General features: G+C 46.7%; 1 protein-coding gene across 1 annotated transcript in view; it reads right to left on the bottom strand.

Moving 5' to 3' along the window:
- The window catches only part of BICD2 (BICD cargo adaptor 2), a 65,283-nt gene extending 44,367 nt beyond the window's left edge, over positions 1-20,916 (bottom strand). Inside the window, exons 1-7 of the mRNA XM_068113325.2 lie at positions 20,548-20,916; positions 12,154-12,366; positions 11,885-12,037; positions 11,498-11,795; positions 2,468-2,649; positions 1,710-2,318; positions 1,271-1,375 (exon numbers count right to left, since the gene is read on the bottom strand). Of these exons, the coding sequence (XP_067969426.2) occupies positions 1,271-1,375; positions 1,710-2,318; positions 2,468-2,649; positions 11,498-11,795; positions 11,885-12,037; positions 12,154-12,366; positions 20,548-20,742 (1,755 nt within the window). The 5' untranslated portion in view covers positions 20,743-20,916. The remainder of the gene's footprint in view (positions 1-1,270; positions 1,376-1,709; positions 2,319-2,467; positions 2,650-11,497; positions 11,796-11,884; positions 12,038-12,153; positions 12,367-20,547) is intronic.
- Between the last annotated feature and the right edge of the window lie 2,770 nt (positions 20,917-23,686).

The following is a 23,686-nucleotide window of genomic DNA, read 5'->3' as shown; positions in this document are numbered from 1 at the left end:
GAGAAGGCACCTCGATCAACTGCCAAACAGATTCAAGCTGACATTCAGACACAAGGTACGACAGTTTCAACTCGCACCATCTGTCACCAACTCAATGAAAGGAGACCCACGAGGACCCCACTGCTGCTGAGAGAGAGACATAAGAAAGCCCGACTGGAGTTTTCCAAAACACACCTGAACAAGCCAAAATCCTTCTGGGAGAATGTCCTGTGGACAGATGAGACCAAATTAGAGCTTTATGGCAAAGCACATCATCTCTATGTTTCCAGAAAACAAAATGAAGCCTTCAAAGAAAAGAACACCTTCCCTGCAGTCAAACATGGAGGAGGTTCAGTGATGTTTTGGGGTTGCTGTGCTGCCTCTGGCATTGGGTACCTTGAATGAAATGGCATTATGGCATCATGCATGGCATCATGAAATCAGGAGATTACCAAGGCATTTTGGAGCACAATGTTCAACCCAGTGTCAGAAAGCTGGGTCTCTGTCGAAGGTCATGGGTCTTGCAGCAGGATAATGACCCCAAACACACTACAAAAAGCACCCCGGAATGGTTCATGACAAAACGCTGGAATGTTCTGAAGTGGCCAGCAATGAGTCCAGATCTAAATCCCTTTGAACACCTGTGGGGAGATCTGAAAACAGCAGTTGGGAGAAGGCACCCTTCAAATCTGGGAGAACTAGAGCAGTTTGTACAAGAAGAGCGGGCTAAACTGCCAGTGGAGAGGTGTAGGAAGCTCATTCATGGCTATAGGAAGTGCTTGACTGCAGTTATTTTGTCCAAAGGCCGTACGACCAAATATTAAGTCTGGGTCTAAGGTATCAATAATTTTGTCAATGCCATTTCTTTAGATTTTCTGGTTTAAAAGGATACATTAAGTTCTGAATCAAAAACAAAGGTTCTGTAATATTAACAGTGAAATAAAGAATTGTGGAGACCAAATACTTTTGTCAATTTCAACTTATTTTTATGGAAAATGGTGACTTTTTTGAAAAACGTGCAAGGGTGCCAATATTTTTGGCCACGACTGTAAACCTCCCATTTTTGAGCTCTATTAATCGGTGCAAGAATAAAGCGCTTCTTTTTTCATATCGTGGTATTTTTTACCACCGACTTCTGCTCGTGTTAATGTCATTCACATCTCCATCAATTTCAACTTCTGAAGCATTTTGTCAAAGTTTGGCTGTACTGTATGAAGTTTGGTTTCTGGCATTTGCAGGCATGCCAGAGCCGATGACCTTTGAGTGATGATGCAACAATAAATAGCAGAACCTGTGGTGACGTCTCCTCTTCATCGTTGCTGCATGGTCTGGTCTCAATCTCGGGAGCAGCACTTTCTGGAGCTTTGACAACGGCAGCTACTGGTTCTAGTGAGATCTGCAACGAAAAAGAAAGATTATTTTATAAGAAAGGAAACCTTAAAGATGTCCAATGAAGTTTAATGATCCCAGTTAAGACTTTTTCTACCACATGGGGGAAAAAATCTTATATGATTGAGAAAAAATAATTAAGAGCAAGAAATGAGGTGACGTTTTACAAAAATCTAATTACCTCATTACTTATGGAGAAAAGACATCATTGCTGAAGCATAAAACCAAAGGAGGCTGCACCTTTAGGCTGCATATAAAATGAAAAGGAAATAACAAGACCGGAATTTTATTGGAGCTTCAGCTATTTGAGCCCAAAGTAGGTATTCCTTCCATGTATATACCTTGGTTCCTTGTCGGTAGTGATCGAGCAAGACCCTTTGGGGTGTCTCACCGTTGCAAAGGCACACATGGTGGTAAAGCTGAGCTAGTTCTTCACTGAAAATGCCTAACTCTTCACGGACACCACACAGCTCCCCACGAGCTGCCTTCACAGCAACCGTTAGTCGACTGCCCTCACGCTCCAAAACTGCTGCACGCTCTGCGCTCGCTCGTTGCACCCGGTCCAGCCGGGTAATCTCGTCTCCTCGGCCCTGTACTTGCTCCTCCAGTTTCGCTCGCTCTTCATCCCAGCGTCCCTGTAACTCCAGCATTGTGTCCCGCTCAGCTTTCAGCTCAACACGGAACTCTCGTGCCTCTTGAACTGCTGCCCGGTAACGGCACTCGAGGATTTCGGGCCCCAGAGGGTCCAACTCGTAATCACCGGCATCATCCTCATTGCCTGTGTCACGCTCCTTCTCGAGCTCGAGTCCAGTGTGGCGCTCTTTGGTTGTTGGAGGGCGAGGAAGGCGGGAGATGCGCTCTCTCTGCTCGGCAAGTGTGGCACGGGCTTCAACCAGCTGCTGCTGGCTCTCTTCTAGGGAGGCAAGCAGGTTTGCCTTGTCTCGTTCAACCTGCTCACATAAATCATCAGCTTAGCAAGGTTGTATTATTCCAGAGGGCACAAGGAGTCATATAGTCACAGTGATAAGCTATAAACATAGCCAGACAGAATAATTAAATAAGGGCATTCAGGCACGTCCACAGAAAATTTCCAACCAACCTGCACGAGCTGTTGCCTGAGCTTCTGAACCTCAGATAGATGCAATTCACTCAGCAGGTCAGAGACAAGACTTGGCACAGGACGTAAATACCCACCAGCTCCTCTTGGTGTGGAGGAATGTCGACTGTCAAGCCCCTGCCCAGGAATCTCAGGATCATGACCATTTAGTATGAGCCCTGAACCTGTAAAAGGGTTGGGATATGAAAGCAGACACAGATAAATTTGAATAGTTTGGACAATCTCCAACATTTCTAACTCTTAGAGCTGAAGTATATACTCAGGAGTAATTTTACACTACTCTACTCTGATTCTTATTGCATTTTTATTTATTTATTATTTTTACTTAATGAACTTTTTTTCCATTCTTCAGTACTTTGAGAATTTTTGTATTTGAAAAGTGGTGTATAAATAAAAAAACATTATTATGCTGTATATACTGTAATATTGGAGCATGGAATGAAGGTATTGGAAAGGGTGTTGGAGAGGAGGATAAGGAAGAAAGTGAAGATCGACGAAATGCAGTTTGGATTTATGCCAGGAAGAGGAACGACAGACGCGCTTTTCATTGTGAGGCAGTTGCAGGAGAAGTACATGGAGAAGAGGAAGAAGTTGTTTCTTGGGTTTGTTGATCTGGAGAAAGCATTCGATAGGGTTCCACGCAAAGTATTGACATGGGCATTGAGGAAGTTAGGAGTGGAGGAATGGTTGATCAGAGTAGTGATGGCAATGTACAAAAGAGCGCGCACAGCTGTAAGGACAAAGGACGGGAATCGTGGTGAGTTTGAGGTGAAGGTGGGAGTGCATCAGGGGTCGGTACGAAGTCCACTACTATTTGTAGCTGTGATGGAGGTGCTGGCTCAGAGCGTAAAGGAGGGTTTACCGTGGGAGTTGTTGTATGCAGATGATCTGGTGTTGATGGCGGAAAGTATGGATGGACTGAAGGAAAAGATGAACAAGTGGAAGGAATGTATGGAAACAAAAGGTCTGAAGGTGAATATCGGAAAGACAAAGGTGATTGCAAGTGGTAAAGCATGTGGTGAGGTGGAAAGAACTGGGAAGTGGCCCTGTGCTGTGTGTAGGAAGGGTGTCGGAGTGAACTACATTCAATGTACAATGTGTACTGAGTGGGTTCATCAAAAATGTAGTGGTCTGAGAGGGTCATTAACCAGTGTGGCAGCTACATTCAAATGTAAGGTGTGTACAGAGGGAGCTGCAGATGGAGGAAATGTTGAGTTGGATATTGGAGACGGCGTGAAGCTGGAAGGTGTGAAAACATTTTGCTACCTCGGAGACATGCTGAATGGAGAAGGTGGATCAGACTCGGCAACGGTTGCTCGAGTGAGATGTGCATGGAAGAAGTTTCGGGAACTGAGTGGCGTGCTGATGATGAGGGGAGTGTCGTTGAAGCTGAAGGGAAAGGTGTATGCTGCATGTGTGAGAAGTGTTATGATTTATGGGAGCGAGACATGGGTAACGAACGAAGAACAGCAACGAAGGTTGGAAAGGGTGGAAATGCGAATGGTTCGACGGATGTGCGGAGTATCGTTGAGAGAGAGGAAGACAAATGATGAATTGCGAAAGATGATGGGAATAGAGCCTGTGATTTATGCTGTGAAGAGGAAGAGGTTGAGATGGTTTGGTCATGTGTTGAGGAAGGATGAAAGTGACTGGTTGAGAAGAGTGATGGAAATGAATGTAGAAGGAAGTAGAGGACGGGGAAGACCGAGAAAGACTTGGCTAAAGATGGTGGAAGAAGAAATGCGGGCAAGGGGGTTAACAAGGAGAGATGCAGAAAATAGGGCAAAATGGAGAAGATTGTCATGGGGACTGCAAGGCTAACCCCCAATCTAGTAAGGAAAATGGCCTTTAAAATGCATGTTGTTGTATACTGCATGTACACACACATATATATATATATATATATATATATATATATATATATATATATATATATATATATATATATATATATATATATATATATACATACAGACTTGGCATTTAATATGTAATATCTTTTTTTTCTTGACTTGGGTTTACTTTCTGAACTCAGTATATCAATCTGCTGAGTTTCTTTTACCCTTCGGTGATGTCTTTGTTGAAACAACCATGGCACCGATTGTCTTTCGCAGCAAGAAGTCAATAACAGGATTATATCACAGGTAGCGTGACAAAATGTAAGGACAGGTACATTTCACGATTGACTTCACAATCGGGTATATAAGGGTTGTTGCGTTCTGTATTAGTGGAAAACAACTGTTGCACGTCTACAAAAGTTATTGCGGCTTCCTCTGGAGATGGTCCGTCAACTTGACAATGCTGTTTGTCATGGAGTGGTGGCTCGAAATTCTGGCATGAAACAGCGTGCTATTGCTCGGCAGTATGGCATCACTCAAGGTCAGGTGTCAAAGATCCTGAAAAGAAATGCTCAGAGGGGTGTCCCTACTCCAATACCGAGGCCAGGACGTCCACGCAGAAACACAAGGAGAGATGATCGCCAGCTGCACCGGTTAGTCTGCAATGGCCGTACCAAGTCAGCTAATCGGCTTAGGGCTGAGTGGCAGCAACTGACAAATGTGCCTGTATCCAGAGGGCTAGTCAACCAACGACTGGTTCAAGCAGGCTATCGTGCCAGGCGTCCCCTGAGAAAGCCACGCCTGACCAGACAACACAGCCAGCGCCGATTGCAGTGGGCCAGAGAGCACCGTCAATGGCAGCCAGGACACTGGAATCACGTGACCTTCAGTGATGAGTCTAGATTTCTGATCTATCGTCAAGATGGCCGCGTCCGAGTGCGCAGACAAGTGCATGAAGCCCACAACGAAGATTGTATAGTGCCAAGAGTCCAAGCTGGAGGTGGTGGGGTGACCGTTTGGGCTGCTTTTCATGCAGGGGGCAAAACTGACCTGGTTGTTCTGAATGGAAGCCTGAACCAGTTCAAGTACAGGGTCATTCTGGAAGAAACAATGCTTCCATTTGCTCGTGCAGCCTTTCGAGGAAACTTTGTCTTCCAAGATGACAATGCACGGCCTCATCGTGCTCGCATGATCCAACACTTTCTTGCTGACCGTGGTGTAGAGCATTGGAGTGGCCTGCCATGTCCCCGGATATGAATCCGATAGAGAACTTGTCGGCAGAATTAATGCATCAAATCGACCACTTGGACCAGCAGCCGACCTCTGTGCGTGAATTGCAGCAGGCTATTGTCACTGCATGGTTCCGGTCCCTCGAGCGATGCACGACGGGGCTTGCTTCGATCTGTCCACGGCATCAAAGTTTGAGTGTTTTCCCATTCGTTTCTTTGTCAAATTTCAGCTGTGTATTTTGTTGTGTATGTGTCATTGTGTGTTTCTATTTGGTTTTGGGTTTGTAGTTGTTGCAAATGTGTGTAATTAGTCGTTTCTTTGTTCGCGCCTCGTGCGGCCTGGTGTCTCGTGCGGCCTCCTCGTCTCGACTTGTGCCCCGCCCCCTATATCCCGTTTTTCTTTCACCTCTGCTCCTGCTTTCTCAAATCCACGTTCTCACTTAGAGACTTTCCCAGATTGTTTTTCATGGTTTTGTTTAAATATTTATTTAAATATGTTTAAACCGCAGCCGTGATGCTGACGCCGCCCCCACCCCCCCCCCCCCCCCCACCCCCCAGAATTTCCATGTTTTAAACGTTTCCCAGTGTGTACCCTGGATAAGAATAGGTACGCCGTATCCCTGCATGTCGTAAGAGTCGACTAAGAGGGTTGGCGTCAGGAAGGGCATCCGGCCATAAAAAAACTGCCTCAAAAAGAGAACCATGACAATTACAACTACATGTGGGCAGGGTACAGCCCGAAGTGGAGATCGGTTTCTGAGGTTTGGGACATGGAATGTAGGGACAATGACAGGGAGATCAGGATAAGTGGTGGAAGTATTGGTCAGAAGAAGAGTGGACATATGTTGTGCGCAAGAGACGAGATGGAAGGGAAGTGGTGTGAGAATGGTGAAGGGTAGGCAGGGACAGAAATACAAGTTTGTGTGGCAAGGGTGCCCAGAGGGCGTGAATGGTGTTGGTGTCCTGTTTTCTGAAGAGTTTGCAGACAGTGTGGTGAGTGTGACTAGAGTGAGTGATAGGTTGATGATGGTGAAAATGATTGGAAAGCTCTTGGTGAACGTCATCTCGGGATATGCTCCGCAGGTTGGTCGAAGCGATGAAGAGAAGGACAAGTTCTGGTGTGCGATAGAGAAGCTGATGGAAAACATGAAAGATGAGGAAGTTGTAGTGGTAGGAGGAGACCTGAATGGACATGTGGGAAGGAGTATGGATGGTTTTGACGGAGTTCATGGGGGTTACGGATATGGTGTGAGAAATGGAGAAGGTGAAAGGATTTTGGAGTTTGCTGATGGAGCTGATTTGTTGATTTGTAATACTCAGTTCCAGAAAGAGGATAATAAGCTTGTTACATACACGTCAGGTGGGTCGACGACAACCGTTGACTACCTGATGGTGCGTAGGCGAGATAGGGGGCACCTCCGGGACACAAAGTTGATCCCGGGGGAGGAGGCTGTTTCACAGCACCACTTGGTTGTCTGCGACGTAAGGGTGAAAGGTGCGAGGAGAGCTCGGCGGGTGAAGTACCAACCGAGAATGAAGGTGTGGAGGTTGAAAGAGGTGACAGTAAGGGAGGCATTAAAAGAGAGGCTGAGTAGGGTCGAGGATGATGTGGTTGAGCTTGAAAGTGGTTGGATGTCAATGAAAGCTAGTCTGTTGGGAGCCGTTGGTGAGGTATGTGGATTGTGGATGGACAAAAGGACCACCGAGGCACTCGGAAACATGGTGGTGGGATGATGAAGTTGGAAAGAGGATTGACGAGAAGAGGAAGAAGTTCAAGGAGTGGCAGAAGGCGAAGGGTACGGGAGCAGAAACAGCAGAGCATGAAAGTTATAAGGCAGCCAGGAAGGCTGCAAAGAGAGAGGTAGCAAAGGCGCAGGAGGCATGTAGGAAAATGTTCGGAGAATGCTTGGATTCGGAAGAGGGTCAGAAAGCAGTATTCAGGATTGCAAAGCAGATAGCGAAAGAGAGGTGTGATGTGATGGGGGTGAGTTGCTTGAAGGATGAAGTGGGACAAATCGTTGTCGACCCAGATGGAATTAAAGGAAGATGGAAAAGATATATGGAAATGCTGTTGAATACAGAGAATGAATGGGATGGCAACATAGAGAGTAACCCAGTTTTAGGACCGGCAGAGAAGATAACTGAGAAGGAAGTTGAGGAAGCGATAAAAGCAATGAAGGGTAGAAAAGCGGGAGGGCCGACGGGAGTTGTGGGAGATATGTTGAAGGCAGCAGGAAGTTGGGGTGTGAAGAGAATGACAGAGATCTGTAATCTGGTGGTGAAAGAAGGCCGCATTCCAGTGGATTGGGAACTGAGTACCCTCGTCCCTCTATACAAGGGGAAAGGTGACCCTCTGGAGTGTGGCTCGTACCGAGCGATAAAGTTATTGGAGCATGGAATGAAGGTATTGGAAAGGGTGTTGGAGAGGAGGATAAGGAAGAAAGTGAAGATCGACGAAATGCAGTTTGGATTCATGCCAGGAAGAGGAACGACAGACGCGCTTTTCATTGTGAGGCAGTTGCAGGAGAAGTACATGGAGAAGAGGAAGAAGTTGTTTCTTGGGTTTGTTGATCTGGAGAAAGCATTCGATCGGGTTCCACGCAAAGTATTGACATGGGCATTGAGGAAGTTAGGAGTGGAGGAATGGTTGATCAGAGTAGTGATGGCAATGTACAAAAGAGCGCGCACAGCTGTAAGGACGAAGGACGGGAACAGTGGTGAGTTTGAGGTGAAGGTGGGAGTGCATCAGGGGTCGGTACTAAGTCCACTACTATTTGTAGCTGTGATGGAGGTGCTGGCTCAGAACGTAAAGGAGGGTTTACCGTGGGAGTTGTTGTATGCAGATGATCTGGTGTTGATTGCGGAAAGTATGGATGGACTGAAGGAAAAGATGAACACGTGGAAGGAATGTATGGAGACAAAAGGTCTGAAGGTGAATATCGGAAAGACGAAGATGATGGCAAGTGGTAAAGCATGTGGTGAGGTGGAAAGAACTGGGAAGTGGCCCTGTGCTGTGTGTAGGAAGGGTGTCGGAGTGAACTCCATTCAGTGTACAATGTGCGCTGAGTGGGTTCATCAAAAATGTAGTGGTCTGAGGGTCATTAACCAGTGTGGCAGCTACATTCAAATGTAAGGTGTGCACAGAGGGAGCTGCAGATGGAGGAAATGTTGAGTTGGATCTTGGAGACGGCGTGAAGCTGGAAGGTGTGAAAACATTTTGCTACCTCGGAGACATGCTGAATGGAGAAGGTGGATCAGACTCGGCAACGGTTGCTCGAGTGAGATGTGCATGGAAGAAGTTTCGGGAATTGAGTGGTGTGCTGATGAGGGGAGTGTCGTTGAAGCTGAAGGGAAAGGTGTATGCTGCATGTGTGAGAAGTGTTATGATTTATGGGAGCGAGACATGGGTAATGAACGTAGAGCAGCAACGAAGGTTGGAAAGGGTGGAAATGCGAATGGTTCGACGGATGTGCGGAGTATCGTTGAGAGAGGAAGACAAATGATGAATTGCGAAAGATGATGGGAATAGAGCCTGTGATTGATGCTGTGAAGAGGAACAGGTTGAGATGGTTTGGTCATGTGTTGAGGAAGGATGAAAGTGACTGGTTGAGAAGAGTGATGGAAATGAATGTAGAAGGAAGTAGAAGACGGGGAAGACCGAGAAAGACTTGGCTAAAGATGGTGGAAGAAGAAATGCGGGCAAGGGGGTTAACAAGGAGAGATGCAGAAAATAGGGCAAAATGGAGAAGATTGTCATGGGGACCGCAAGGCTAACCACCGCTCTAGCAGGGAAAATGGCCTTTTAAAATGCATGTTGTTGTTGTTGTTGTATTGTCACTGCATGGCAAGCGATTCCTGTCCAAACCTTGGCAAATCTCGTGAACAGCATGCCTCAACGTGTACGTGCTCTCCTGAATGCTCGTGGGGGTTACACGAAGTACTGAACTTTAATTTTACTGTCCGTAATCCCAGTCGTAATGTAACTTTTGTTTTTGTTGAAAAAATTTTTGGCTAATGTGCAAAATAAAGAGATACTTCTGGAAAACGTACAGAAGTTTAACACAGTACTGTCCATGAATTAAGTTCGATATCAGTTTACATCACTTTCAAGGATCAATTTATTTTCTTAGAAATGTCAATTGTGGTTTTTGTTTATTTTAAAGGTCACATTAACAAAATCTAGAATCATTTCAACATAATTCCAATGAACTTTTGGTTCTACGTCATCTTGAAAATTAAGTTCACCCCCACAAAAAAAATATTCCATATTAAATGCCAAGTCTGTATATGTATGTATGCATATATATATATATATATATATATATATATACATATACACAGTATAATAATATTTCTTATTTATATACCACTTTTCAAATAGTCATTATGCGACTCCATACTGTCAGTGGTGAACCGCCATAAAGGTATCCCATCCAGCTATCACTGTACCTTAATGGGAGCGATAAACACCGCCTGCCACATGGTACATTACCTCTGGTATCCATCCACTCATTATATGGAGTCGCTTGGATGCGGTCGGGAGTAACCAATCAGAATATAATTTCAGTTCTCCAACCTAATGAGCGCACGCTGTGACGTCACCGCCACGTACGTACGCCTTGCCTGCCAAGCTCCTGAAGAGCCATCTGACAGTGTGTAATTTAGATCTCAATTCAGATACTATCACAGTATCACAAGTGCATACAAAACTCACAGCTATTCTTACTATTTTAATATTCTTACTATGGAGTCGCATAATGACTGGTTTCTAACCGAAAAATTTTCAGATTCACAAGTGTATGCAGGACTCTCTGCGTTGCTCTGATGAAGCCCAAACAAGGGCGAAACCAGGTCGGTAGCTGTGAGTTTCATTGGTGAGGTCGGTAACGTGAAGCAAATATGTACCAATGAACGTGTCATTTTCAACGAGAGAGAGAATTGCTTTGCAATGGTGCCAATGATATGATATTTTTTGAGTCATATCATTGGCACCCCCTCCCACCCCGTTTACCTCCTCAGCCCCCAATTTTTCCAATGCCTTGAACAAACATTGGTACATCACGGATGATGAAGGTTGTGGTGAAGTTTCATCGAAATTGTGTGTGTAGGTTCTAAGTAAAAAAACAAATACCTATTTTGGGGGCAAGCTTAGACCATGTTAGACCCGATTTTTTAAATGCCAGGAACAAACTTTGGTACAACACTGATGATGAAGGTTGTGGTTAAGTTTCATCGGAATTGCATGTGTAGTTTCTGAGAAGAAAGCAAACACCTATTTTGGGGGGCAACCCCCCCATAGGCCCCCGCAGAGGTCGATTTTCTTAGTGCCGTGTACAATCTTTGGTACATCACAGGTGATGAAGGTTGTGGTAAAGTTTCATCAAAATAGTGTGTGTAGTTTCAGAGGAAAAAGCAAATTCCTATTTTGGGGGGTCAAACCTGGATCCACTTTGACCCCCGGTAAACCCCATTAGACCCCGATTTTATTTAATGCAATGAACAAACTTTAGACACAACAGAAGAAATATCATTTGTGCCAAAGTTGGTCGCAATCCCGTCAGCGGTTTCGGAGAAGAAGTTTCAGATGTTTACTTACTGACGGACGGACGACGCGCCATCGCATAATCTCCCCTGAACTTCGTTCCAGGTGAGTTAATAAAGGATTATTAAATTTTATTGGTTCCATTTTTTGTGGTTACTCTGTAACCTTTACAGACAAGTAAAAAAAAAAAAATATATTTTTTGGTCTTTTTGCCCCAAAATAACTGGAATCGCTCCATTTGAATAAGTGTAGAGCACATAGGTGTTGACACTTCCAATGTGCCCAACAATTCATTTCGAGACCAGTTTATATGAGCAGTACATTAGCTAGAATAGAAATTCACTCCACCCAAAATATGAAGGCACAGGATAGGATAGCAGCATTGATGACAGATAATTAGTACCATATGCACTGTCTGAGCCCATCTCTATTGCTGCCAGAGAATCATCGCTGAATTTGAGTCCTTCCAGGGAGACGCTGAGCTGGCTGGTGTACAAGGAGTCGCTCAGGTGAAGGTGTTGCGACAGCTCCTTGCGTAGACTGTTCTTTTGCTCCCTCTCAGCCTTCAGGCTGTCCAAGGCCTCCTCCAGATGTCGCTCCGCCATGCTCTTAAGTCTGAGAGACTCTTCCAGCTGGCTGTTTGCAAACTCCACTTCCTCTTCAAACCTTCGAAGCTCATATTTCAGTCCATCAAATTCCACCTTCAAACAGAAAGCAGATGACAGGTTCCGGTTAATCGTGGCCCAACATATGCCAAAATGCAAATGCCAGACACTATGACAAAGCATACCTGGTTCTGGCGAAGGGTGGAAACCTGTTTCTGCAGAGAAACATTCTCATCTTCAAGCTCTGTATTGTCCTGCTGGAGCCTGGACTCTCGAAGTTTTAGTTCCTTAACCTCATTCCGGAATCGATTCCTCTGAATCTCCAAGAAATCCATACACTAGGAAAACACAAGGACCACGAGTAGACTACTCAACCTTTGGGAATAAAGAGGAGAACTAAAGAGTTCACAAAACAAAGGGTAAGCGTTTTGTACACCCTTAGCTAGGCCCTCACCTCTCTCAATTCCGACATCACGGCACCAAGCCTTTCCCCTTCATTAGTGCTGTTGGCAAGACCTGCCCGGGTCTGCACGAGTTCTGCATGGAGTTCATCGATACGAGTCATAAGCTTGGCCTCCTTACAGGCAGATTCCTGAAGCAAGCTTTCTTCACGGCTCTCCCCAGCCTCAGCCACACGTCGTTGCTTTGAATTCGCAGCTCCAAAAGCCTGCAAGACAGTCATCTAACCAATCAGACAGTTTGACTTGCAGGTAAATACTGAGTAGTACATGGAAATGTCAGTACAAAAAAAAATAATTTTTGTCCCAACTTCCTCATTTCACAACTTCATCCAAAAATTCCCACACAATCCAGGTCATGGTGTGTGGTAACACCTTTAAAGGAAGCCATGTACAGAAACAGATCAGAAGAACAGGTCAAAAAAATGTATTCAATTAGAAGTTCGTGTCACCAGCATTCTCACTTTAATGTCATTTTAACCTCATTTATTATATAATCCAAAACCTAGCTCTACAAATAATGTACTCCACAAGGGAGAAATTAAAACCCCTCGATCACCTGGCCTTGCTCATCCTGCCCTTTCTTAATCAACACAGGTCACATGTGTTTCTCAACTCCCTAAAGTCCCCTTGCCCACCTGCACTCATTCATCCCCTAACTCTCCCTATTATGGAATGGTCTCTGTGTCTGTTGTCCTGTGCTCCTCACTTGAAACTTTCAAATGCACTGCTCATCACCAACTCATCTACACACACTGATTCTTTCCCATTCTGTTTCTCTCCAGGCTATTGAAACTCGTTTTATGGAATGGTCTCCAAGCCTGGAGACCATTTTATGGAATGGTCTCCAGGCTATAGAAACTCGTTTTTATACGATGTTCCCCTTTCCCCCATTATGTTTGTGCAACCCCACCCAATTACTCTTTGGTCATTTGTAAATCTGCTGCCTGCCATTTGTAGTTCAGCTCCTCCATGAGCCTAGACCATTGTGTCCAAAAAATAAATATAAAAACCCTCTGCTCCCCTAGCCCCACCTCCAATACAAGGAGGCCATCCAATGGGGGTAGATCAACAAATTAGAACATCCCACTCGTCACACCCAACACAAAGCGGGCAGTGTTGGCATGCAGTCCTCAGTCTCCATTCAAACCAAGCTCCTTCATTGTTCAACCTCCCAGCTGCAAGACATTTAAATGTGGGGAACGTAATACAAGCTCACTGATCGAACCCTGGTTCAAATCTCAGCCTCCATCATCCTGAGTTATTTATGGATGTTGGTGTGATGCACAGTGGCAATTCCAGATTTTATCATGGGTACAAAATCAAAGTGTGATTCCTAAGCAAAGTGAGAATGCAAATATGCAAAGGATTTACCTTATTGGGGGTGGTAAGGTAACGTCAAGGGTTAATCAGAACAGCACTCGGAAGAGAGCATACATCTGCCAGGCTGAACAGTTTACGCTTTGTATCCCACTGATAGGCCGGATCTGGATCAGGACTCAAACCAAAATCAAATCAGCTTGTTGTTGTCGTCACCTAACCAACTCATCCACCTAGTTTTGTCACGTTTTTGAAATATCGGGCTAGATATCCTTTTTAGCTCCATCTCTCAATGGTAAAGAATCACTTAAACCAGAACGGCACTCCTCGAAGTTGCGACGTCGACCGATATGCCTCCGCCAACATTATTACATCATTATACAAATGAGTAGCAAGTTTGATTTAAATCACTTCAGCTGTTCTCAAGTATCACATTTTTTTCCCTGACACGACCTCCGACGCCAAAATCTAATCAGTTCACCTTTGCATCACAATACGTACAGTGCATTCAGAAAGTATCCAGACCCCTTCACTTTTTGTTATGTTGCAGCCTTATGCTGAAATCGTTTAAATTCATTTTTTCCCTCATCAATCTACACTCAATACCCCATAACGACAAAGTGAAAACAGGATTTTAGAAAGTTTTGCAGATTTATTAAAAAGAAAAAAACTGAAATATCACATTTACACAGGTATTCATACCCTTTGCTATGACACTTGAAATTTAGCGCAGGTGCCTCCCATTTCCCTTGATCATCTTTGAGATGTTTCTACACCTTGATTGGAGTCCACCTGTAGTAAATTCAATTGATTGGACATGATTTGGAAAGGCACACACCTGTCTATATAAGGTCTCACAGCTGACAATGCATATCAGAGCAAAAACCAAGCCATGAGGTCGAAGGAACTGCATGCAGAGCTCAGAGACAGGATTATGTCGAGGCACAGATTTGGGGAAGCCTACAAAAAAATCTCTGCTGCATTGAAGGTTCCCAAGAGCACAGTGGCCTCCATAATTCTTAAATGGAATAAGTTTGGAACAACCAGGACTCTTCCTAGAGCTGGCCGCCCGGCCAAACTGAGCAATCGGGGGAGAAGGGCCTTGGTAAGAGAGGTGAACGAGAACCCGATGGTCACTCTGGCTGAGCTCCAGAGATCCTGTGTGGAGATGGGAGAAACTTCCAGAAGGACAACCATCACTGAAACACCCCACCGATCTGGGGTTTATGGCAGTGGCCAGACGGAAGCCTCTCCTCAGTGAAAGACACATGAAAGCCCACTTGGAGTTTGCAAAAAAGCACCTATAGGACTCTCAGACTGTGAGAAACAAGATTCTGTGGTCTGATGAAGCCAAGATTGAACTGTTTGGCTTCCGTCTGGCTTCCAATACGATCAACACTTTCAACATTTCCAGATACAGGGATACCACAACATAGGTTGCCGGCCCGCAAACAGCAGCATGGTTTGCTGTGTCGTCATTGAAGTGTGACATAGCACTGTACAACCTATGTCGCACTTCAATGCCAACAGGTCGTGAAACGGCAAAATGTGTGGCTGTGCGTGCTTCAAGCTTCATAATCGTTAACAATCTCAACGTCACTGCATCAGACTGGACGGCTCAGGAAAATTGGCGACAGAAAAAGCCAAAGCACTTGGCTCGAATGACGTAACGAGATGTAATTCAAAGCCTGGGTACTATTGATTGATGACAACTTCAAATCAACGTATATGGAGGCAATGTAAATCGCGGTATCCCTGTATCTGGATCCAGATTTGGATCTGCATCTTAACCAAAATCTAATCAATTTGTTCTCGTCACACACCCAAACTCTCCACCAAATTTCGTTGCATTCCGTTCACAACGTGTTTAAATATCTTGTTCCCAGACAAACAAACAAAGACCGTGCAGAGCAAGGTACTTGCAAAATCCACCCCAAAAGAGTTGCCATGTATACATCAAATTGCCCATTTCATTAAATTTAAAATTGATGATCTTGATCAAAGCTCAGGTTAAAAAAAACCAAAAAAAAAACCACATTTAGAGGCCATTTTTCCCTGCAAAGCGGGGGTTGGCCTTTTTCGGGGACCGTGGTTGTTGTTGTTTTTTTTGGTCCCCTTTTTGAAGCAATGTTTTACGGCCGGATGCCCTTCCTGACGCCAACCCTTTTTGTCGCCTTTTACGACAAGCAGGGAATTACCAGTGAACTGGTACTCAACTTGGGTTAATAAACCAAAGGTGGGGTGATTCAAAGCTCAGGTTAATCGGATGAAAATTGATTATTTCAGAAGTTCGACCTCGACTTGACCTTTGACCTTTTGACCTCAAAAGTAGTTGCTTTCCCAATTCAGTGATTCACTACACAAGCCGTTTATTTTTCAAGTTAATAGGATGAAAATTGATGATTTTAGAGGTTTGACCTTGAGTTGACATTTGACCTTAAAATAGTTGGTTTCCCAATTCATTGACTCAATATGAAAATCCTGTTTAACTTTCAAGTCAATCGGATCAAAAATAGAAAAAATAATAATCGCAATGCAACAAAACTTCAAGAAAAAGTAACATTTTACCTAACTAGGTCACGTCCAATCACGTGATATGGGTGAGATTATGACATACATTCCAGCCAAAAAACGTATAAATCAGGTATAAATCACTTTACGGTCTTTACAGTACATTAAATCAGTTATTTGCTCCTTAGAGTAAATCAGTCACAAAATAAGAAAAATATTATGATTTCCTGAAACATCTGTTTTCTCATTCAGTCACATCTCACTGGTCATGTCTGTACACCGCCAATGGCTCGATCAAGGAGGGACCACTCTGACAGTCAACCTGTAAACTGACCATGGTGGAATATTACCCTTCACAGTTCGATGGCAGGGGAGATCGATTGAATATTAACAAGTGCTGTGGATCTTCATGGAGGAGATTTGGAATTGGTTGGGAAAGGATTGTGTGTGGAAGTACAGTACACCGTGGGGAAGGTATGAGCAGTGTAGGATTTTTTTTTGTGTATACAGAATCGAGGCTCGTGAAAGCTAACATTTATCACAAAAAAACAACAAAAAAACAGACAAACAAAATGTATAAAAAGGGGAGCGGTAGACAAGATGGGGAGAGAAGGGGAAGCACTCACCTTCACTCCTTCATTCCTCTTTTCTCCCGCCTCTGGAACAAACTCCCTCACTCTCTTCAATCCCACTGCACCCTCCAGGTCTTTAAAACAGCTGTTCACCACCATCTCTTATCCTCCCCCATCCAAAACCTTGATCTTTTCTACCCCCACTAAATTCGGTCCCCTTGTGTTTTATACCTCTCCCCCCTGCCCTCCCCCTCCCACGCCTCCTGCCCCCAAGTCCTCTCTCTCTCCCACACGTCTCCCTGCTCTAAAATGTTGTGGTTGTGTGCTTCCCCTTCTCTCCCCATCTTGTCTTCCGCTCCCTCTTTTTACCTTCGCAAAAGCGGAAGGTTATGTTTTGATCGCTGTGTATTTATTTGTATGTCTGTGTGTGTGTATGTTAATCGCATAACTCAAAAAGTATTCAACCGAATTGCATGAAATTTGGTGGGATGATTGGTTATTATACGGGACACATTTGATTAGATTTTGGGAAACAGATTTGCTCAAATTCTGACTATTTTTAACTCGATCGTATTTCACTCAAAGTTATGAGCGACTGAAGAAGAAGATGTCCATCCCCAGGACGTCATCACTATAACGCGATCTCCCGCGATCATTTCAACCTCAAAAAAAATTATAATTGCAGATTTGACAATAGATGAGGCATATTAACAAACGAATGAAACAGATTTGCTCAAATTCTGACTATTTTTAACTCGATCGTATTTCACTCAAAGTTATGCGCGACTGAAGAAGAAGATGTCCATCCAGGACGTCATCACTATAACGCAATCTCCCGCGATCATTTCAACCTCAAAAAAATTTATAATTGCAGATTTGTCAAGAGATGAGGCATATTAACAAACGAATGAAACAGATTTGCTCAAATTCTGACTATTTTTAACTCGATCGTATTTCACTCAAAGTTATGAGCGACTGAAGAAGAGGATGTCCATCCAAGACGTCATCACTATAACGCGATCTCCCGCAATCATTTCAACCTCAAATGAAATTCAAATTGCAGATTTGTCAATCGGGGAGGCATATTAACAGACGAATGAAACAGATTTGCTCAAATTCTGATTTTTAAAAATCGATCGCATTTCACATAAAGGTTCACATCGCATACACTCCCATGCCAAGTACAGAACAGTAGCTGCGGCGAAGGTATGCGCTCTACCGAGTGCCCGGATTCTAGTTGTGCGTTTTGTTTGTCTGGTTGATTTGTTTGTGAAATAAATGTTAGCTCTTTCACGAGCCTCGATTCAGTATACAAAAACACAAAACATTTGAGAGCAGGGACATCGGGAGACGTGTGGGAGGGAGAGGGCTTGGGGGGAGGAGGCGTGGGAAGGGGGAGGGGGGTGGGAGAAGTATAAAACACAAGGACACCAAGGACTTCCAGGAAAGAAGTTGGTATTTCAAAAAAGTTGATTTGTGGTGAAATTAGCGGATTGCGGATGCGATGAATGATGCGGGAATTCCCATGATGAAGGATGCGGGAATTCCCATGGGAAAAGGGAAGGTGGGGATAATGGTACAACAATTGCAAAGGGGATGGGGGGGGGGGGGGAGGTATCTGAGACCAATCGGAAAGGGGGGGGGGGGGGTCTATCTGGCGACAATCAGAGAAGTGGGGGGAGGGGGGAGGGGATGTCTAGGGACAATCAGAAAGGGGGGTGGGGAGGGTGGGTGTCTGGGGGCAATCAGAAAAGTGGGTAGAGGTGTTTGATGACAATCAGAAATGGGGGGGGTGGGGGGTTGTCTGGGGTTAATCGGAAGGGAGGGGGGATGTCTTGGGGCAATCAGAAAGGGGGGAGGGGTGTCTGGGGTCGAACGGAAAGGAGGGGGGGGGGGTCTGAGGGGATAATCGGAGGGGGACGACAATGACGGCAGGGCAGGGATAATCGGAAGGTGCGGGAGCAGGGTATAATCGGAGGGGAGGGGATAATTGGAGGGGAAGGAGTGGAGTCGGGGATAATTAAAGGGGAGGGAGTGGACCCGGGTCTAATCAAATGGGAGGGGGTGGAGCCGGGGATAATCAAAGGGGAGGGGTGGAGCCGGGGATAATGAAAGGGGAGGGGTGGAGCCGGGGATGATCGAGGGGGTGGAGCCGGGGATGATCGGGGGAGGGGTGGAGCCGGGGATGATCGGGGGGGGAGGGGTGGAGCCGGGGATGATCGGGGGGGAGGGGTGGAGTCAGGGATGATCGGGGGAGGGGTGGAGCCAGGGATAGTCAGAGGGGGTTGTGGAGCCAGGGATGATAAGAAAGGGGTTGTGGAGCCGGGGATAATCGGAGGGGTTTATGGAGCTGGGGATGATCACGAGTTTATTGAGCCGGGGATGATAAGAAGGGTGGGGTGCGGGGATGATCGGAGGGGAAGGAGGGGGTTCTGGGCTGATTGGAGGGGAAGGAGGGGGTTCTGGGCTGATCAGAGGAGGAGGTGGTGGTTGTTCCGGAATGATCGGAGGAGGAGGGGGTTCCGGGATGATCGGAGGAGGTTTCGAGCTGTTCAGAGGGGGAGGAGGAGGTTCTGGACTGATCGGAGGGGAGGAGGAGAGGGAGGGGAGGATGCGTGCGAGATGACCGGTGTGGGGCGAGGGAGCGGGGAACAATCAGAGGTGGGGTGCAGGGAACAATAAGAGGTGGGGCACAGGGAACAATCAGAGGTGGGGCGCGGAGAACAATCAGAGGTGGGGCGCGGGGAACAATCAGAGGTGGGGCGCGGGGAACAATCAGAGGTGGGGTGCGGGGAACAATCAGAGGTGGGGCGCGGGGAACAATCAGAGGTGGGGCACGGGGAACAATCAGAGGTGGGGCACGGGGCACAATCAGAGGTGGAGCGGGGGGAACAATCAAAGGTGGTGCGCGGGGAACAATCAGAGGTGGGGCGCAGGGAACAATCAGAGGTGGGGCACGGGGAACAATCAGAGGTGCGGTGCGGGGAACAATCAGAGGTGGGGCGTGGGGAACAATCAGAGGTGGGGCGGGGGGAACAATCAGAGGTGGGGCGGGGGGAACAATCAGAGGTGGGGTGGGGGGAACAATCAGAGGTGGGGTGGGGTGAACAATCAGAGGTGGGGCGTGGGGAACAATCAGAGGTGGGGTGGGGGGAACAATCAGAGGTGGGGTGAACAATCGAGGGAGGTGTGGAGAATAATCAGAGTGGGGGGGGGGGAGGCGTTTGGGGTATATTCAGAGCAGGTGAGGTTTGACAGGGAAGGTGATGATAATTGGAGAGGGGTTGGGCTTATTGGAGGGGGTAGAAGGAGAAGGCTGAGGATAATCGGAGGGGGAGGGATGCATGGATAATACTAATAGTGGGAACGGTGGTGAAAGAACAGAAGTGGGTGGGGTGAAGGAACGGGGGTGGATGGGGTGAAGGAACGGGGGTGGGTGGGGTGAAGGAACGGGGGTGGGTGGGGTGAAGGAACGGGGGTGGGTGGGGTGAAGGAACGGGGGTGGGTGGGGTGAAGGAACGGGGGGTGGGTGGGGTGAAGGAACGGGGGTGGGTGGGGTGAAGGAACGGGGGTGGGTGGGGTGAAGGAACGGGGGTGGGTGGGGTGAAGGAACGGGGGTGGGTGGGGTGAAGGAACGGGGGTGGGTGGGGTGAAGGAACGGGGGTGGGTGGGGTGAAGGAACTGGGGTGGGTGGGGTGAAGGAACTGGGGTGGGTGGGGTGAAGGAACTGGGGTGGGTGGGGTGAAGGAACGGGGGTGGGTGGGGTGAAGGAACGGGGGTGGGTGGGGTGAAGGAACGGGGGTGGGTGGGGTGAAGGAACGGGGGTGGGTGGGGTGAAGGAACGGGGGTGGGTGGGGTGAAGGAACGGGGGTGGGTGGGGTGAAGGAACGGGGGTGGGTGAGAGTGTAGCTGAAGGAATGGGGTCGGTCGGTGCTACAAACATTTCAGTTTTCATTTCCACCGTCTCCCTGGCGGTGCTACACCCACCTCTTTCAGCCTGTCCAGCTCGTTCCGCAACGATTCATGCTCGTTCTCCAGATCGTCATGACGTTGCTGCAGTGCGAGCTTTTCCTCCAGAACCGCGAGCCCGTATTCCGCCGCCTGCTCCTTTTGCCGGCACGCCTCGGCCAGCTCTTGCCCGAGTCGCTGCACCTCTCTGTGCAGGGTAACCTCGGCGGCCATTACTTATCCGCCTGCATCTACAGGTCCCCACCCCGAGATGCCAGGGTCCCTTCCACTACCCCTCCCTACAAAGCGGGGCTCCCGAGAAAATGTATCCCACCACCTCCATCCAGACTGCCACCGCACAGACCCACAGTCCCACACCCTAGGCTTTGCAACACAATGACGTCATTCAATCGAAAAGGAACCGTTATTCACATTCTCCTGTACATAATTTCCTTCATAATGAATGCTTTATAAACCAAAAACCTTTTCATTGTCGCTCTAAGCAACGTAAAGCGATTTATTTGATATCTTTTTTATAGTTATATATATTTTGCATCCTCCTCCAATCACATTTGAGATTTTGGACCAAACCATTCTTGCAGAAGGGGTAAGTACCGACATCGTGGCATTTCCTTTAATAATATGCTGCAATTAATCTCTTAACATGACGATTGCGTATTATATAAACTAATTTTGAAATATATTTCTCGGGCAATGCTGGTTATAAATTTAAACCATCTATTTATATGCTTCTCTTTTGACACACTTTATCCCCCCCTCTCCAAGATTCCATGGGCGTGACCATGCCCTTGCATTACGTAATTTGGGATCGTCATTACGTCATCACGTCGGTGGTTCCCTTCAGTCTTTTCGATCGCTCTCCTTCGTGCTATTTTTCATAATTATACACAATGAATAATTTCAATGCCTCAGTAGTCAGTACGTTTGCGACAATTTAACTTCCTTAGCATATTCACTTAAATGAGCGAACTGAGAATCTCACCTAATTTAACTGCCTTCGGCTTCGCGAACAAAAAGCAAAATGGATTAAATGGGATTAAAAGTGGTCGTGCATTGTCATATCTGAGGAGGAGGAAATTGAGAGTTTTATAAAAGTTTATTATTTAAATACAAAGAAGATTTTTTTTCTTTGCACTTTATTAGTTATTTTTATTTTTACCAATATTAAAGGGTGAGGAAATGAAAACGGAGAGAAAGAACGATATTGTTACAGACGCGGTTTTGGATGTTAGTTTACCGAGCGGTTTGGTATGACCGCGTCTGCACAGTTTACCCGATTATACTCGAACGTTGGCCGAGTCGCGCTACGCTAAATCAATTGAGGAAAGGACACAACGGCTGGGTTAGATGACACGACACCAGGGGTACAGTTCTCAAGACCTCCGGAGGAGGTTATAATATGGGATATGCGGAACGTTTAGATTACAAGGACAAGAGGGACAGCATAGGAAGGTGGGCACTTAATCACGGTCTTATAGTAGCCCTGACAGACCACAGATAAACAGGACAAAACTGACTCACACAGGGATTGATGGCAAGGAAGGGCAGGTAGTCGAGGCTCAAGGTGCACCTTGGCTCAGGGGCAGAATCGACCCGGTCCGGTCCAGAGATGCGGGAGGTCTCTCAGCGCTCGGAGGTGGCGACTTCTCTTTTCCAAGCTGGGGGCGCATCTGACGTCACGTCCGGTAAGTGGCTGCGTATATCCAGCGGGGAGTGACACGCCCTCGGCTCGTTAGCTCCGCCCCAGATGGAATCGGCCCGTTGCTTCTTATTGGGTGCGGGGGGTTACCGGGCTCCGCCCTTGACGAGGGGCCGACAGTCAGCCCCTTCGTGGTAACCCCGTCGGCGCACATGGGCAATGGCGGCTAACCAAGCCGGAGTGAGGACGCACACTCCCCGCGCGCTGTTGTTGTAGTTGTTGTTGTTGTTGTTTCATGAGGAAGATGGGAGGAGGTATGGGGAGGTCCTAAACTCACTACTGGTGCCATACAATCACATTCTGGTGCAACGAAGAGTCAGAATTAATGGAAACGAGTCCTTAACTGACATAGACTAAGAATAACTAGCAAGATGTCCTATAGTTGTCTACGTGAGATGCGGTGAACCTGGGCACGACATTTAATGGGGGAAAAAGGGGAGGTCGGTTCTACAGAGTGTTGTTTACAGACAATGGGACTAGGGAATGGGGGATTGGGGATAGTTGGGGAGTATTGGGGAAATAGGGGAATATTTACAAGCGGATATGGAGGCCAAATCCCATATCCGCAACATTGCACCCTTCTCTACCCTCGGGGCGTCCCGACCCGATAAATTTTTACCTACTTTAGTGTGGCACTCAGATGTAGTTCCCTCTACTATTAACTCTACCCTGAGTGCGACAGTTTTACAGATGTTCACAAATGAGTAAATATGTCCCCCTGCGACGTTGCACCCTTCTCACAGAAACACACCCACAGGATAACCGAATCGCGGAAAGAATTCTCAACTAAACATACAGCCGGTAGGGAGCATTATTTACACAAGACTACGCTGATATTTACACTACGATCCAGGACCTGTTTTTGGAGGAACACATGCAGATGTTATGCATAGAGAGAGCACGCATGCCAGCATCGATACACCAACCCACGAGTGGTCTGTGGCCTTACGGCCTTTAATAATGTGCAGAGCACCCCGTTCAAGCACCAAAAGCACCACCCCATAACACAGTCAGCACCATCCGGTGCACCAATAAAGCGTTCATAAATCACCGGTGGTGTCGCAGCCGGCCGATGTTCTGCCGCTGGTCTTGCCTTCATGTGGTGCACTTGGCCTTCTTGCTTCTTTCAAAAATAAAGAAAGGCGCCAACCGCGTCCATTTCTTTATTGTGGCCGTCAGGGGGCCAACTATTAGTGGTTCACCTGCATGGCATAGGTGCCACGTTGACCCATAGGTCCATCAACGGGTGGTGCTTGCCCGCAAAAGACTGCGGTCCATGGTGGGCGGCCACAAACATTGCGGTCCATATGGTGTATCGATCCCGGCAGCAAGCAGCGAAAGTGCAGGCCCACAACTGCGGAGCCAGCACCTCTCTCTCCTCTCTCTCTGCCCCAAAGCCAGATCCTCGGAGGTGGGAGACAAAAGAAAAGACAAGTGAGTAAGGTGGTAAGGGCGCAA

This window comes from Myxine glutinosa, chromosome 4 (genome assembly GCF_964187855.1).
Source record: "Myxine glutinosa chromosome 4, kmMyxGlut1.1, whole genome shotgun sequence".
NCBI classification, from domain to species: domain Eukaryota; kingdom Metazoa; phylum Chordata; class Myxini; order Myxiniformes; family Myxinidae; genus Myxine; species Myxine glutinosa.
The sequence above is the reverse complement of the archived record's forward strand: the minus strand, read 5'-3'. Positions and strand labels throughout refer to the sequence as shown.